We start from the raw sequence: 17,118 nt of genomic DNA, 5'->3' as shown, positions 1-17,118 counted from the left end.
AGATTTTTAGGGCACTGCATTATCTCAGAATTCAGGTAGCAAAACATGCTAAATGAGTCACAGCTTGTCTAACCTTAGGCCTATTGTGACAGATGTCATTCCTTGGAGAACAGACTTATTTAAGATTTTTAAATATCCTCAAATGAGTTTTAATTCTACCTTACAGAAAGGTCCCCTGCCCACAAATTAACAAGGTTTTCTTCACTGCTGAGATAGCAGGGTGAATCATGTATCACTAACCAAAAATGGTTACACTGAAGTTTGTGGCAACTAAATTCCCATGTAACTAACTTAAAACTGATCAGAACTGTTAACTAATCATGGATTCAAAAGAAAAAAATAATTTATTTGCTACTGAAATTTTGGGGAATGATGACCTTGTCTCTCACCATTTATTTTGTCAGGGTTTGCTATAAGGACACTGTTCTCTGTATTCCCCCATGGGGAAGGCATTTCCTCTAAATAAACTCATAAAGGATATTTTTTCAGGACTTAGTGTGAACATAGCCAATAAAAGGCCATTATTCTGGTGCCTTGTCCCCTCCACTGGCTAACCTTATTGCAGAAACAACCCTTGTTTCATTAGAGTAGATGCAGGAGACACCGAAGAAGTACTAGGATGAAGGAAATTGCACCAAGGGTGGGCAGACTGAGTGTGTTGGAACCTAAACTCAATTTTCTGATCCTTTCCAAATATTCTAGGGCTTAGCAACACATGCACAAAATGCACAACACATGCACATGTATATCCTTGTGTATACATTGCCCATGCACACACTTATTGTTTTACTTTTTGCTCTGGACCTAAGTCCTTGTGAGATGGAAACTGAAAAATACTTCTTGTGCAAACATTTATTTTCTAGTTTCTATTCCACAAGGGTTTAGATCCTAGAAAGGATTACAAAGGTCTTTGAAGGCAATGTTTAAATGAAATAATGAAATGAAATAATTGATCTGTGTTAAGCTGAACACAAGAAAAGGTTTTGGTGAGTAGAAAGTCTGGCTCAACAGCTGTGTGCATCTTGCTTGTTTAAATTACTTCTGCTTCTGTTATTCAGGTGTGCTCCCATTGTCTGTGTGTGGGTATGGAGGGATGGCTTGGTGGCTGTGGGGACAACAGAGCAAGGAGCACATTTTTACACTTTACTGTAAAGTGGGCTGAAACCTTAATAAACCAAATTTCAGCTGCAACAAAGCCCAGCCTTTTCCTTCTGAAGCTCTTAAATACGCTTTTATTAGTATTGTTCACTAAATTTCATAATTTTGTTTCTTATTCTACAAAGACAAATCAGTTGCATGCACAACCAAGTATAAAAAGATGCCCCTAACAACTTGAAAAGTGTAGTTTTATTTAGGATAAATTTTACATATGCCATTCTTTTGCTTATGCCATATGTTAGTAAATTATCAAATAAGGAAATAAAATAGGGGTTTAATAGTATGTAAGGCACTGTGGATTTAGGGCCTAATTTGTTTTTTATAAATTATAAATTGATAAATATGGATGGATGAAGAGTTACATCTTTGCATCGATTCCCTATTCAATAGAAATTTTTTTCATTTGCATTCTTCCTTCCACCCTACATCAGTTTGTCAACTTCTTTCAAGATCCACCTTCTCCAAGAGGGCTTATTTTGGTCAGTTTAAACCACTCTCCCACCTGGGATGCCTGTCTTATTTTTTTCCCCTAAACATTTATGGAGACACTGTGCCAGGCTGTGTGGCATCTTTATGTAAATTCTTATATTTTTTCATCCAAATTGAAAGTTCTGTGCAGGGGCCTCTTCTTGAACTTTTATAAAACGGCAACCACCCAATGGCATGAGATTCGTAAAGGCTAATTCAGTAAGTATCCATATGAAATGAAAAGCAGCCTTTGAAGGACTAGAGGATCTAGAGGAGATCTCAAAGCCAGTGTGTTTGGGTCACACTACACCCTAACAATTTCTATTGACCACCATAAGCAATAATAAAAATGGACACGGTCACCACCCACACAAGTGTACATATTTATGTCAATTTCTCCTACCATCTTTCAGACTTGAGAAATAAAAAATAGAGCACATTCAGGGAAACATTATTAATATATTAAAATGCAATTTAATGGTAAATTTTGCTCCTTGATCATCTCTTTGCTTATTTTAGAGAACCAAAGAATTTTTCTGAATGATTAGAAAGATATTTAATTAATGTAGGTGAAAGTTGTAGGTATAATGACCTAACTCATATTGCAATGTATCACAGTGGATAAGACGAACAAATTAATGGGTATTTATTAGCCATGTTTAAGATTAAACATTAAAAAGGGCACTGAACAGATTGTGCTTTGAAAATGATCCTTTCAGAAGGAAAGGGTTAAAATTGCTTCCTTTCTTCTTTCAACTCATTTTAGCACTCTAGGGCACACTCCCTGGTGTCAACAAAGAGATCATTTATATCACGTATAATTTTCAAAGGAACTACCACAACATTTTAAGATCAATGACCAATGCTACTACTCATCTAATATTTTATTATTAAGGCAATAATCATGAATTAATTCAGTTGATCTTTTAACAACTTATATAGTGAAGATATCTGCAGTAACATATCACAAGATAAATTGTCATAATATTTTATAGGTATCACTTCTACTTGTGTAATGATAAATATCTTTGGGTTTTCAAAGCACCAGGCATACCATAAGTAGTAAGTATTTGGTTAATGTTTATGGATCTATTTGTGCTTTGTTTAGAATGCTTTTGTATTCATTGGCCTATTTGGTCTAACTAGCCATCCCCTGGGTTATTTTCCCAATTTTTCAGATGAGAAAAAATAAAATCTTTACAAGGTCACAAAAGTAGTAAATAGTGAATCCTGGACTGAAATCTACTCATTTCTTTCCTCATAAAATGTTGTAGAGAGAGAGAGAGAGAGAATAAATACTTTATTACATGCCTCATTTTTTCCAGTTTTCCAGTACTACAGGAAAATAAAGGTTTAATAATATTTGCTGACATGAAAACAAGTAACACATATAAATGTTATATCTTCCATTATTAACTGATAAGAATTGACCTTATATCGATCTTCTGTATAAAATCATTTCTATTACGTTCTCCTGTATAACTTTGCATCAATTCTTCTATATATAATTATCTTTGTAAAGTTCTTGAGAAATGTTTGGATGAAATACTGAAATACAGACATAAAAGTAAAGATGTGAAAATATAGTGTCAATTTTAATATTATATTATAATTTGAATTGCTAGTGATCTAATTATTGATATAGGAATACGTTTGAAAGCCAAAAACATTATATAGATACTTTGTGGCCGATATGAGAGAATATAATTATACTTAAAACAGCATTCTACAAATTTCAAGAATGTAAATTAACGATAGAGATTTCAGGTTTCAGATCATTATTTGATATTGAATAAAAATTTTTATGGAAGTCAAAATATGGAGTAAAAATATTACATAAGGAGAAATGAAGATAATCTTTACCCAGTTAAAGCATGTGATTTTTCTATTTTAATTCTAACTGATCATTTGACATTTGGGAAGGTCATTTAATTTGTTTGAGCTTCAGTTTGGGGGTATATACAACCACAATAACTCTTATCTTTCCTTGCCTACCCTCTAAGGTTGGAGAGGATCAAATTACATAATGCAGGTGAAATATTTTGCAATTTTCCCTTTAATATGATGCTGTTTGTTTTATAACATTATATTACTGATGCAACATTTATTTGCATCATAAAATATCCTCCAAGGAATAAAATATTTGGACATCACTACAATTAATGAGGACTGCATGTGTATTTTTGAAAGCCATATTCTGATTTATAGAGCAAAAATAAAAAATAAGCAAGCTACCAAATATGTAAATATAGGAATTAGCCCAGTAGTGTTTGTTTTTCCGTTCCACTAGAGGCTTTAGAGTAATGTTAGTGTGTGTTTTTCTTACATAACTATGTACATTACTTAGGGCGTAATTCTAAATATTCTCTTACAAACTTCTGATTTGCTTGCATCCCTTCTTCGCAGAGTAGTCACAATATAATGTGGGAGGGTAAATGACCCCAGAGTTCAGAGTTCTTACGCACCCAGGAGCAAAATTAACAGAAAAATAAGCCCACATGGAGCTACTGCATTGTCTGATGGCCTCGTTTGAGGAGGTGTCAATTTAACTTTAAACCCATGAGCTTATTGAGAGCAGGGGAGAGAAGGGGATGTCTCCAAAGGCAGGAAACTGTTGCCATAGCATTTTCCCTCTCTATTCCTGCATAGCCCTCTTCCCCCAAAGCAGCAGCAATTTTTGCTCTACCGTTTCTTTCAGGAACCAGATGCATTTTCAGAAGACAGTACTCCAGTGATATGATATCTACACCACATAATAACTGTACCTGGTAAGGAGATTTAATAAGTCTGAGGGTGGTGTTAAGTTTCTCAGAACAGACTCATCTTTGCGGATGCAATTGCAGAACAGGAAACAGACCCAGGGAGGATTTTTAGGCCCCCTCCAAATCTCATTGGCCCTCTGCACAAGCCAAGCCACAGTCACTCCTGCCACACAACCGGATTGCTTTCAGCACTCGCAGCCGTGGACAGCTCCCTCGCCGCGCGGTCCTTTTCTCTGCAGTGAGCTGATTTGCTCTGCCAGCAGCTGTCGGTGCCGCACTAGACACCGAGTCCTAGCAAGCGCTCACAGAATACGGGCTCCCTCCCTCCTCCTTCTCTGGCCCCCGCCCCTCGCTCACCCCGGCCCACTCCAGAGGCGACTTTGAGGGATTCCCTCTCGGGCGGCCTCTGCAGCAGCACAGCTGGCCTCATTCGGGGCACTGCGAGTATGGATCTCCGAGGAAGAGCGGTCCCCAGCGTCGGCAGACTTCGAGTTCTCTTGATGCTGTTCCGTGAGTAGCGTTTTGGCGACTGGGAGGACGGGATGCCCTCTTTGCAGAGAACAGAGTCGGCAAAGTAAAGCCAATTAAGATAAAAAATATGGCCCTTATGTCATGCGGTTTTTTTTCTTTTGGGGGAGGAGGGAGAGCCTTCCCTGCCGGTGGCAGGGAATTCCCCTGGGAGCCATACACCTGTGTGATATATTCCAGACAGAGCCTAGACTGGCCAGCTTCGTGGGGTCAGAGCATTGGCAAGAAAGATTTAGTTTAAAATCCCAAAATGTAGAAAACGGCCAGCTATATTACAAACTAAGTCATGATTTTTAAATTTATTTTAAAAAATTATATGTTCATTATAAATTAACAGGGGAGGAATGAAGCTTGGTAGACCCAGGCTAGAGAAATGGCTCATAGAGCGCACAGCTGCTGGAAGAGAACTTTGTCACTCCAAAGCCTGCAGACCACTGTCTCCCCATCTTAGCGCCCAAGACGCTGGGGCTCACTGAGCCCTGAACTGATGGAATTTGTTTTGTTCGTTCCGCAGATACAATGGCTCAAATCATGGCAGAACAAGAAGTGGAAAATCTCTCAGGCCTTTCCACTAACCCTGAAAAAGATATATTTGTGGTGCGGGAAAATGGGACGACGTGTCTCATGGCAGAGTTTGCAGCCAAATTTATTGTACCTTATGATGTGTGGGCCAGCAATTACGTAGACGTAAGGAATCTTTTCCCCCTAGCTTGCTCTTAGGGCCCCAGGGCGAAGGGCACCCTTCCTTGTGGCCCTTCAAAGACCTGGGTCGCCCGCCTTCTTCCCCACACCCCTGCAGGCTGCTCCCGAATGCTGCATGGGGATTTCAGCTTGTAACACCTTCCGCTCGCCTTGCCTGCTTTGAAAATAACCCCTCTTCTCTCCGCTTCCCCTATCGGCTGGGGCTGCTCGTAGAGCATCTAACCGCATGGTCCTGGAACCTGGCATGCGCGCGCGCAAAGGAGCGCCCAAGCGTGCAACCCAGAGTTTGAACGCGCCACCCTTTACAGCCCCCACCCCGGGGCCGGGCGCGCTGAGGGGGCGCGGGGCGTCTGTGTTCCCAGCTGATCACAGAACAGGCGGATATCGCACTGACCCGGGGAGCTGAGGTGAAGGGCCGCTGTGGCCACAGCGAGTCGGAGCTGCAAGTGTTCTGGGTGGATCGCGCGTACGCACTCAAAATGCTCTTTGTAAAGGTAACTCAGACCCGCGCGGGCAGGGGGGCCGCAGGCTCCGAGTGGGTGTGGGAAGTGGCGGCCCCTGGGTTTAAGAACCCAGAAGCTGCGGAGGCGATTGAAGCGCGCCTCCCCGGCTCAACAGGAAAGCCACAACACGTCCAAGGGACCTGAGACGACTTGGAGGCTGAGCAAAGTGCAGTTTGTCTACGACTCTTCCGAGAAGACCCACTTCAAAGACGCAGTTAGTGGTGAGTAGAGGCTGGCAGGACTGGGGAGGGAGCCTGGGAACTCGAGGAGCAGGCTTGGAGAGAGAATTCCTTGGGGTTTTGGAAACCGTTTCTGGCTTTGCGCTCCCAGGCCAAGGCATCCTCGGCTTGCTCTTTAGGGGCCAGGAGGCGGGAGTGCCGGTGAGTCTTCTGGGTCTCAGGCCCTGTAGATCCGCAAGGAACTGCAGGCTTGGGGACCCATCCGTCACCCATGGCTTGATTCTAGATGAGACGTCCCTTGAAGGCCTGTCATTCCCTGACTGCTTCAGGACGACCTCTTATGATTTGGCCTTTGAAGAAATACGAAAAAGGGCAAAGCCGCATTTTAATTTTCTTCAGCACCCTGGTTTTGTTTCTCATGCGCTAAGACTGCAAGGGGACAGTATGACTTTCCTTTTCAGCCAGGATGTGGCGTCCTTCAGTGTCTTTTTTGCACATGGCAGCATGGCTCTCACGGGATATTAAGTAACCGACTGCAGCCACCTGAGAGTGGACTCTGCACCAACTATAATTTACTAGCATTTCTGGCCCATCCCTCTGACAACTCACCCAGATCCTCCAAAAATATCCCCAGCAAGAGGAGCATTCATCCCCCAAATAACAACATTCCTATCTGTAGGCACCATCAAATTAAATTGATTTTGTTCTTTATAAGTTCTCTGTTTCACTAGTAATGAGGCCTTTTGTCACCCAGACACCTGAGTTGGGAAAATATTTTTATTGAACACATAAAAATACATGTGTCGTCTTTCCCCTTTCACCCCTTTTTTGTCATCACAGTAAAAGGAGGATTTTTTTTCTTTTTCATCAAAGTTTAGATGCAAGATGTTCCCCAGTTAAATTAGACCAAAAAGGAAAAACCAAAACTTAGGTCAGAAAAGGAGTAGTGGGAGGCAGACCTTCAGAGGGGATGTATGTGTGCGACAAGCACCCAGAGGACCAGCAATCTGTCTGGCTTTGTTGAGGAAGATATTTTATTCTTTGCCAGGCCAATGTGAAATGTGGAAAACCGTCATTGTTCCTTCTGTGTCTTTGGAATCTCCATTGCTAGGGATTTTTTTTTCTTTTTTGAAGTGGTGTCTTGCTCTGTCCACCAGGCTGGAGTGCAGTGGCACCATCCTAGATCACTGCAGCCTGGAGTGAGCTACTGCGTCAAGAGATTCTCCCACCACAGTTTCCCCAGTAGCTAGGACTACAGGCATGTGCCATCATGCCAGACTAATTTTTTAGTGTGTGTGTGTGTGTGTGTGTGTGTGTGTGTGTGTGTGTGTGTGTTTATTTGTAGAGATAGACTTCCACTATGTTGTTCAGGCTAATCTAGAAATCCTGGACTGAAATGATCCTCCCACCTTGACCTCCGAAAGTTCTGGAATTACAGGTAGGATCCACCATGCCCAGCATAGGGGTTTTTAGGTATCACTCTCCTCTTTGAAAAATGAATTCTAAATTAATACTGAAAGAGCCCTGCTCTCAGCAGAATAGGTGTGTTTGTCCTTCACCACTTGATGCCGTTTGTTGAGCCCTAGCCATGGCAAGGGAACAGAGAGAACAGGAGGGGTATGGGGTCTGGAACGGAGAGGCAACACCTCTCTGGCACATTAGGTTAGGAACAACGAGGATTCTGCCAGCAAGAGGGGCCTAACTATTGCTTTGGGCCCTTGCTGTAGCTGGGAAGCACACAGCCAACTCGCACCACCTTTCTGCGCTGGTTACCCCAGCTGGGAAGTCCTATGAATGTCAAGCTCAACAAACCATTTCACTGGCCTCTAGTGATCTACAGAAGACAGTCACCATGATCCTGTCTGCAGTCCACATCCAGCCTTTTGACATTATCTCAGATTTTGTCTTCAGTGAAGGTAAGTTCGTGGCCGGGGTGGAGGAGAAGAAGACTCAGTTAATTTCAGGAAGGATGGGAGAGGGACATACCAGGGCTGCAGGATGTTAGCATTTGGATTTCCTCTAGGTTGAAACGACACTGCTGGCCTCTCTAATAATTTTCAAAGACTAAAAAAAGCAGTAGGCTGAATGTATGAACTTTTATCAGTAGCTCTTTCTTTCTCCCTCCCACACTCCTCCCCTTCTTCCTTCTCTTGAGTCCTTTCTTCTCTATCTCCCTTTGTTTCTTTCTTCTTCTTTTCTTTTCTTTACCTTCTTCCCTTCCTTCTTATATTTAATCTTTTCCTCTCTCCCCATCTTCTTTCCTTTGCCAAAAGATGAACACTTGTAGGGAGAAAGATTTAAAAACTCACCTTGGAAAAAACTAATTTTGATGCAAACTTCCCAAGGAGGAAGAGCTAAAAATCTTCAAGAAGTTGGTTAATCTAGAGAGCTATGGATTGGGGAAGGACCTTTGCCTTTCTGGGCCTCAGTTTCTTCTTCTCTTGGATACTTCTAGCTGTAGGCTCTGCTGCTTTCAGTCCAAGTTCCTGTGCATTCAGAATGCAGTGGGGGTGTTTGTGTATGCACAGGTCATGGACTCACTAATTCTTTCCACCAAGCACCTTCGTGAGGAGGATGTCCCTAAGCTCCAGGGAGGGAAGGGTCCCTGAAGGCTGAGTTGTTTAACCCCAGCTGCTTCTGCTGAGAGAGTGGAGCAAGGCCATCTCTCAGTCTGTTTAGCCCCTGAGAGGGAACCCAGCTATGCTGTGGCAGGTTCAGGTCATTCTTCTGTTCTCATCATCCCTGTAGAGGTAGGGCACAAGGGGAGTTAAGATTTCTGCAATTCGTTCAAGTCTAGCAGCAATTTACATTGGGCAAGTGTGGGATAAGTGAATTCAATTCATTTATTCTCTCTCCCTCACAAAGGAAGTTATCCAATTTTATATTCTTACTCTATATGGTTAAAAAACATCAGGAAACATTCTGTTTGCTTTGTTTGTGCCTTTCTTTGGGTTGGAGACCCCCAGGTGAATACAACATTTCCAATGTTCAGGATATTAGGGAATCTCCACCTTTGTCATCTCTGATCATTTTCCGCGGTATCTAGCTTTCATAAAATGCAGCTTCCACTCAACCTATTACTGAGTAGAATGCACCACCTTCCACATTGATTATTTAGAAAGCATTTGAGAACTCCTAAGTTAAATTGTCTTTAAGAAAAGGAGCCATTCATTTTTATATTATTAGCACCTAATACAGTATTTGACATATTGCAGATGTCCAGTTAACTTTGGCCGAATTTATATTTTGTCGGTGTGGATTCACTTAGTGGAGACTTCCAAATGCTGCCATGCCATGCAAATCAGAATGTAATATATTTAGTAAAGCAGTGTCACACCTGTTCAGGTGGAAGGATGGGCTTTCCCATGTTAATGCATTTTCTACAAAATTGAAGCTACTAAACAGTGTCAAGACCTTAACCGTTTTAAAAAAATCTTTTTGTTTATGGAAGTATTTATAAAATATAACAGTCCGTGTCTTTCTTAAACTGAAAATATTAAATGTAATCAAATTTGACTTATGATTATTGATGACAAGGAATTTATTATGAAAAAATTGGACTATGTAATATCAGTCCCCCGTCCCCAGGACCCTACCATAAATGCCTTCGAGTTTATATGGGTACTCTTAATAGTTGATAATGACTTTCCAGTTTTTGCTGACTAGCTGTTACTGGTGCCTCTTTATTTCTACCACCAGTGCTGTAATTGCTGCTTCTCCTAGCTCCTTACCATTCTGTGTTATTTCTAAGTCGTTGCTTTGTAGTTGGCTATGGCCTGAGAAATCAAACCTCATAGACTTTTAGAATTGTGTGTAAAGTAAGAATAAATAACTACTGAATAAGGAGCAGAGCTGCTTTCCTAAAAATCAGTAAAATTCATTGCGTGGAGTAAATGGCATCTTTTGTTTAGAAACCAATTTTGATCCACTTCAAGGTCCTAGATAGGGAAGGCTGCTGGATAGACAAAGAGAATTTGTAACCATATATAACTTCCTACATGCATATAGAGAAGGCACAAGCAAATGGCACTTGTCTCAGCCCAGGCTTTTCTGGGTAATAATTAGGATGTTCTCTTTTGTATGGTGTCGCTAGGCTTATGCCTTGACATTCCTGGGAGGAGGCAAGCCTCATTCAGAATCACTTACTGGATCAGTGTGCCTTTGTGTAGCTGGGTTTTTTTTTTTTTTTTTTTTTTTTTTTTTTTTTTTTTGTTCCTGGGTCCTCCTGTCTGTGCCTCTTAGCACCTGCCCCAACTGTGTTTTGTAAGAGATCATTATTTTCGATTTGGTGGAATTTTATAGATTCCTTGTGAGTGCCTTTTCAGGATCTAGCACTGGGCCTTTATCCCTAGAATATAAGTTTCGGGGGTTTTCAGTGTGTGAGTGTGAGTGGAGCATGCCTGCATGGGGAGGGAATATTATGTCATATATCTGCATACCCACCTATTGCAGGGGTGTGTTTGTGTGTTCGTGTGTGTGTGTGTGTGTGTGTGTGTTTGGAGCGTGGCCATCGTCCAGCACAGCAAAATGGTTTCCTGTGAAGAGTCTATTCCCTGTGTAAGGGGGTCATACACTGCAGTCTTCACACCTGTCTACTGAATAGACCTTATAAGAAAATCAAGAAAGGGTCAGTGAAGTCGGTAAGTGGACACACAAGGACTGAGAGCAGTCCAAATGGGGCTTGACGTCTTTATCACATGAGTCCCTTTAGTGCATTGCACTTGGCTACTACACTGATCCCCAAACAAAAGTCTCTTAGCCCAGCAATGTGCTCATGAACCTTCAGCTGCAATGTGTAACAGCTGTGATGATATTGTTAGCATGCAGAGTTGAGGTCACTAGGTCTGGGAGTGGGCCCCAAGAGGCTCCATTGCTAGCAAGGTCTCAGGTGATGTTGCTGCCCATGGAGCCTTAGAACTCCAAGGCCCTGTCTTATCAATGGGTAACAGCTGTTGCATGAGGGTTCAAGGTGTATACAAAGCAGGCAGGCTCTAAATGGCTGCAAATTTACTTGTTTAAGCTTTTTTAAAAATAATTGGTTGTGTAAAAATTTGGGAGTTTGGTGCCAACAGGCTTTTGAGCTAACAGTCTCAGCCTGCAGTGAAGAAATAAACCACCTAGAGGCCAATGCACAGAGCCCGTCTTTGGCTCATTTATTTACCAAATACACTTTGTATAGCAACTATCACCTCTGCAACAGCGGCTATCACCCCTGCCATTTGAGGCACTCTGTTTCTCATTTGGGGTTGATTACCTTGTTCCTTCACAATTAATTCTTGAAGGCCTCATTCAAAGACCCACAATTCCCTTTGAGGGCACCATCTGATTTCTGGCTGAGATGGGATAGGGATAGGGTGTGTGTCCCTGGGAGGGAACAAATCAGCCTGAGTATTCTAGTAGCTTGAGTGAAAGGAAACTTTTGTGTATGACGTCAAAAAAACAAACCATAATAGAATAGGAAGGCTACCTCTATTTCCCTTTATTCAGGATTCAGGTCTAATAGGAATTTAAAAGACATCACATATAGGCTGGTCCCTTTTAAATTCTCTCCCAGGGGGCAAACAAAACAAACGGACCTTCAGAAAGATACTTGAGATCCCCATTTACAATGGAGCAGCTGAGGCACAGGAGGTGAAGTGGCTTGGTGAAGGCTTCCCTCCTAGAGCCTGTCTTTCGGTATTAGAGCCTCAGTGTCTCAGGGCCACAGCTGCTTCTGATGAGCAGCAGTAATCAACATGTGAATGTGAGAGGCATTTACAGAGTTTGTTGGGTACCCCAAATTCATGAGCTTTTTATTATTGTTCTTAGCATCATGATTGGGAGATGCCACCTAATCTGCTTTTTACCAGATCTGTGAGAACTTTAGTGTTAGTGGAAATGAACATTACATTTCTCTACTCACCACCCCCCTAGTACAGCGTCCTGCGGCAAGCTGTCGTGTCACAAATATGTGAAGGGTTTGCTGATCCAGAGCATTGTAGACCTGTGATTTACCTGGCACTTCCCAGTTAAGAAACATGCCACCCTACATAGTTGGTCCTCAGAGCCTCCTGTGCAAGCAGCCAAAGGGAAATAATCTGTTATTAACACAGCTGAGAATTGTGTTGATGTCTCCAAGATGGAGCCCCAGCCTAGCTCAACGGAGTGAGCCTGTCATAGAATTCTGTGCTTCAGATGCTGTCCTCTGGAGAGGGCACAGGACATACCTCAGAATCATCTCAACTGAGGGTGCGCAAATGTGTTTACCCGCCAACTGCCATCTATCACTGATGGCTGCTGTGGAAGCATTAACTCCCTGGGACTTCTGACCTGCTTTGTAGTCAAAACCTGTTGGTATCTATGGAACTGGTAAATGCCAAAAGAAGAATGGACAGTGTCTATGTCCACTGCACCTAGGTACTGGGACAGAAGAACTTTTTCTTCCTCATTGTAACTTTCAGTCTAGTGAGATAGGGTGTATACAATGCATGTCATGTTCCTGGCGTACAGTGGCATGAAACAATACTTGCTCTTATTATTTTTCTTCTCTAATACTTACATCTTTGGTTTTTTTTTTTTTTTTTTTTTTTTTGAGTTGGGAGTGCAGGCTGGCCTTGGACTCCTGGGCACAAGCAGTCCTCCCACTTCAACCTCCCAAGTAGCTGGGTGGTGATGCCACTATGCCCGGTTAGTGCTTACATCTTGATGAGGGTATCAGCTTGTGTTCAGTCAAAGGTCTCCAAAGCCCGCTCATCTTAACAGCTTCTCAGTATACAAAATACATTTTGCTGATAGTTATGGGAGTTCACAGCCAGCCAAGGGAACATATAAAAGAGGGTCAGACCCTTTCTCTCTCTAGCCCTGCCAAACAGCAGGGGAAAACACAGCCAGCAGAAAGCTTGCCTTCCTCTTGAAACAGAAACAGTCCATGGTGCTAGAAGAGCCTGGAGGAAGTAGACAGCTTGCCTCTGTTTCCACTGCGTATCCCAAAGCCGTTCACTGGGGGAGCAATGAAGAACTCTTGTCTTTTATCTCAAGGAGTCAATACATGTTTAAAATGCTGTCACGAAATGAAACAAAATAAAACACATATCTAGCAACCAGCACCTGAGATCAATGATGATTTTAGCGGGTACACATGGGTTAAGGGTTGAGGAGACTTCTGTTGGCAACTGGCGGCTGGCAATAGATTATGCCTTTGCTGTTGGTTTTGTCTTCATCTGGCCCTTTCCAATGACGAGGCTGGTTTTCGTCTTTTCCAGCCACAGGCCACTTACCCTGTGGTGTGAACTCTAGAGCCCCGAGTCCATCAAGAGCAGAGGCACGAAGACCCCTAAGTCCTGTGAAAGTGGGGGGGAGACAGGGGTTCAGGGAGATCTGAAGCCAGATGTGATCCAGGCTAAGTCAACAGATGCTCTTCTCCCTGGCAGAAATCAGGGGCCTTCCCTGTTTTGTAATCTGTGGGTTGTATAATCAGTTTATAGTACAGGATTTTAACCCTGGGGTATACAGGGTTTATAGATACAATTCAGAGGAAAAAATTATATCTTCATTTTCACTAACTTCTGATTAATATTTGGCTTTTTTTTTGTTTGTTTATAAATGAAGGTGACAGACCACAGCAGTATTAGCAGTACCTGTGACTGTCACCAATAGAAATCATAGGTATTTTCATCTCACTTTAGTTTATGCAGATCTTGCAAAGTAATATTTATGCTTCTCGCTCCTTTACAATCATAGCCCACATATATGTGTTATAACAGGGAAATACATGTATTGCTGTATCTGAAATTCTTTTGAAAATATTTGGTGGCTGAATTTCAGTTTCCCTTGTAATTGTATTTTATTTTTTATGCATTCATAAACATTATTCTGAGAAGGGGGTCCTTAGTTTTATTATACTTGCACAAAAAAGATTACAATGCTTGCTTTAGGGGGGTCATGAGCAGCATTGTTTTAAATAAAACAGAATAGAAGAGAACATAAATTATTAGATGTGTAAAGCAAGGATAACTATTGTTTGTCAAACTTCTGCTTTAGGTCTCTGTGTGTACATGTACTCTAAGCTGTCATGTAAAATATTGTTCCCCGCACCCCCCCCATGGATCATAGGCAGAGATTAAAAGCACTGTCTTAAGCCTGAAAGGGAAAAGCATGTCCTGCTTTTATGGGTTCATAATCTCTCAACTAAAACCCAGACTGAACTGAAAAAAAAAAAAAAAGAGGACCTTGGTGCTAGATCATTTTCAGAAATTCAGAATATTTTAGACTTTAGGAAGACACAGTGAACAGTTTATATATTACATAAGACTACAGAAGAGTCAGGGCAGCTCCATGCAATCAAACATATCTCTGTTTCCTGTAGTGAAATATGTGAAAGGTCATACTAAGGAGCATGACTGAAAACTACAAACAGCCTCACATTAGATAAGTCAGGTTTTGCTGCCAAATGAATGATTATAAAGTACCATTGGTTTTCAGAGCTTCTGAGTATACAAAATTCATTTCAAAATGGATTTTGAAACAGTGGATAAGAAAGTGGACTCAGGAATTTCTTTTTATTTGACCACTTATGGAATAGGTGTTGGTAAGTGTGGGATTTGGTATTATCTGTGATAATTTTGACATCTCCATAGCTGATATCCTCTTTATATTTCCCTTTTCTGTGGTATGATTAATTCTGTTTTTTCCTAAAGCTACAAAAGATGATCGTCTGATAAACAAATCATGATTATGTTCTAAGCATATTTTTTCTTTCCCTTTCTTTTACCAGACTATATCATCTTTTTCTCTATTTTTCTTAAAGAATGGGATGTGAGACATTCTTTTCATTATCCATTTAGAAATAATACTTTTGATACTTGAGCTCCAAAGACTCCCATACTTAAAAGAAATGCATAGAAGACTTAAATGTGCAAGACTTCTATCTTTATATAAACGATGACAGAAAAGCTACTCTGTGCCTGGCACTGTGCTTGGCCTTCTGTAGTATGACATTTGACACTCACAGCAACCCTGGAAAGTAGATGTCATCTCAATTTTATAGGAAACTAAAGCTTAGGCAGATTAAAAGACTCGCCCAGGGTCGGGCAGTGGAGGATCTGAGACCTGAGCCCACTGTCATCTCTCTCCTTCACAACGTCTCCTATTACATCTACTCTGGCTTGATGTGATAATTTGGAGCCATGAAGACCACTAAAAGTTCATCTATCTCTCTATTTCTACAGCTATATCTATCTATATATCTATATATATATATTTATTCATTTTTATGGTATTAGCAAAGAGAAGAGAGAAAACATGATTTTACAAATTGGTCAAGGTCATTTAGTGCCCCGTCCCCAGATTCTTCCCAGTTCAACTCCAACCTCTCTTCCTCCTGAAGCTTTCTTAACTCTCTACCCTCCCTGTCCTGAACACTTGTAGTTGTGACCACACAGAACACCACCCGTCTGTGTTCTCCAGTGGCTTTGCTACATAAGCTCTTGCTCCCAGGCAAAACTCTTTCTCCATTGCATCTCCCCTTCTGCCTAGGGAAGTAGATGCTGTATTGGGGGCTCCTGACTGATTGTTTGCCTGGGTAACTAGAGTGGAAACTGGAAGAAATGAGCTAAAACCAGGATCTGACAGGCTAAGTAACTATGACATTGCTCTGCAGGCAGGAGAGTTAAGAAGGGAAGAGGCAGAGGCCAGAGTCACAAGGGCAACCTTGCAAAGATGCTTGGGGCTTGCTCAAGCGGCAGCCTACAGTGGTGGATAGATGAGAGTCTGAAGGCCCTGGGGCCTTGCTATTGTTTTTTGTGAGATAATTTGTTATATTACTTTTTACCATTTAACACAGACTTGGCCTTGTCACTAAATAATTTGAAATCAATGTATTTCTTCTTAATATTTTTTAAATTCTTTGTTTCTATTCGATGTATTGTATTAAGCAAGAAAAAATGGCATGAGGTTGCCACTATCGCCTGTAAGCCAATCAAACCCTGCAATCTATGCTAACATTACCTGGGCAACAGAGTGTTATCGTGCAGAAAATAAATAACCTTTGTTGTTAACAAAATTTCTACCCCACATGATCCCGTTTCTACGCATTGTTCTCTTCAAAGAGGTATCATATTGGAGAAGAAGACCGCCACGCTGGCATCATGAGGTTCTAGGCCTGCTACTCTTTCTGATACACTGTGTTCTCTCAGGTCTTGTCTCTGGAGCAATGGATGTATTGGTCCAGGGTGGCCCTCAGAGTGTTGGGACTCATTAAAATGGAATCAAGGAGTGGGGGATAAAAAGTTTCCTACTAATTCTTTTTCAACCTTTTGGTTGTGATAAGAAGAAAGACTCAATTTAGTCTTAGTGAGTCCTTAACATTTATCTGCCATTTGCCAAACTATCTTTTAAAAAGCTATTTCTAGAAGAATTTCTTTTTCTATTATATATGTGTATTATATAGATGCATATACATATATGTATATGTACAAATACAAAACAGTTGTATTCAGGTATAATTGATGTACACATTTAAACCCGTGATTTAATAAATATTGACTTATGAATACACCTCTGAAGCCATCACCACAATCAAGAAATCAACATATTCATCACCCTGGAAAGCTTCCTCATGCCCTTTTATAATAAGTATCCAGCTCATTGAATTTTCAGATGCTGGATGAACCTCTGCAACCAGCATGCCGATCAGGAAACCGAACTGAAAAACCCTCCTTCCTGCTCCACCTTGGGATTCTGCAGCCTTTTTTTTTTTTTTTTTTTTTTTTTTTTTAGGGGGTTTCCTCTTTCTTCCCCCGGGGGGAGGTGAGGGGGCCACGCCAACTCACCTCACCCTCC

General features: G+C 41.5%; 1 protein-coding gene across 1 annotated transcript in view; it reads left to right on the top strand.

Moving 5' to 3' along the window:
- The first annotated feature begins 4,210 nt into the window (after positions 1–4,210).
- The window catches only part of LAMP5 (lysosomal associated membrane protein family member 5), a 16,589-nt gene continuing 3,681 nt past the window's right edge, over positions 4,211–17,118 (top strand). The window contains exons 1-5 of the mRNA XM_032295428.1: positions 4,211–4,898; positions 5,431–5,603; positions 5,981–6,112; positions 6,237–6,342; positions 8,028–8,216. Of these exons, the coding sequence (XP_032151319.1) occupies positions 4,835–4,898; positions 5,431–5,603; positions 5,981–6,112; positions 6,237–6,342; positions 8,028–8,216 (664 nt within the window). The 5' untranslated portion in view covers positions 4,211–4,834. The remainder of the gene's footprint in view (positions 4,899–5,430; positions 5,604–5,980; positions 6,113–6,236; positions 6,343–8,027; positions 8,217–17,118) is intronic.

This window comes from Sapajus apella, unplaced genomic scaffold (genome assembly GCF_009761245.1).
Source record: "Sapajus apella isolate SASKATOON/1434 unplaced genomic scaffold, GSC_monkey_1.0 scaffold33, whole genome shotgun sequence".
Taxonomy (NCBI): Eukaryota; Metazoa; Chordata; class Mammalia; order Primates; family Cebidae; genus Sapajus; species Sapajus apella.
The sequence above is the reverse complement of the archived record's forward strand: the minus strand, read 5'-3'. Positions and strand labels throughout refer to the sequence as shown.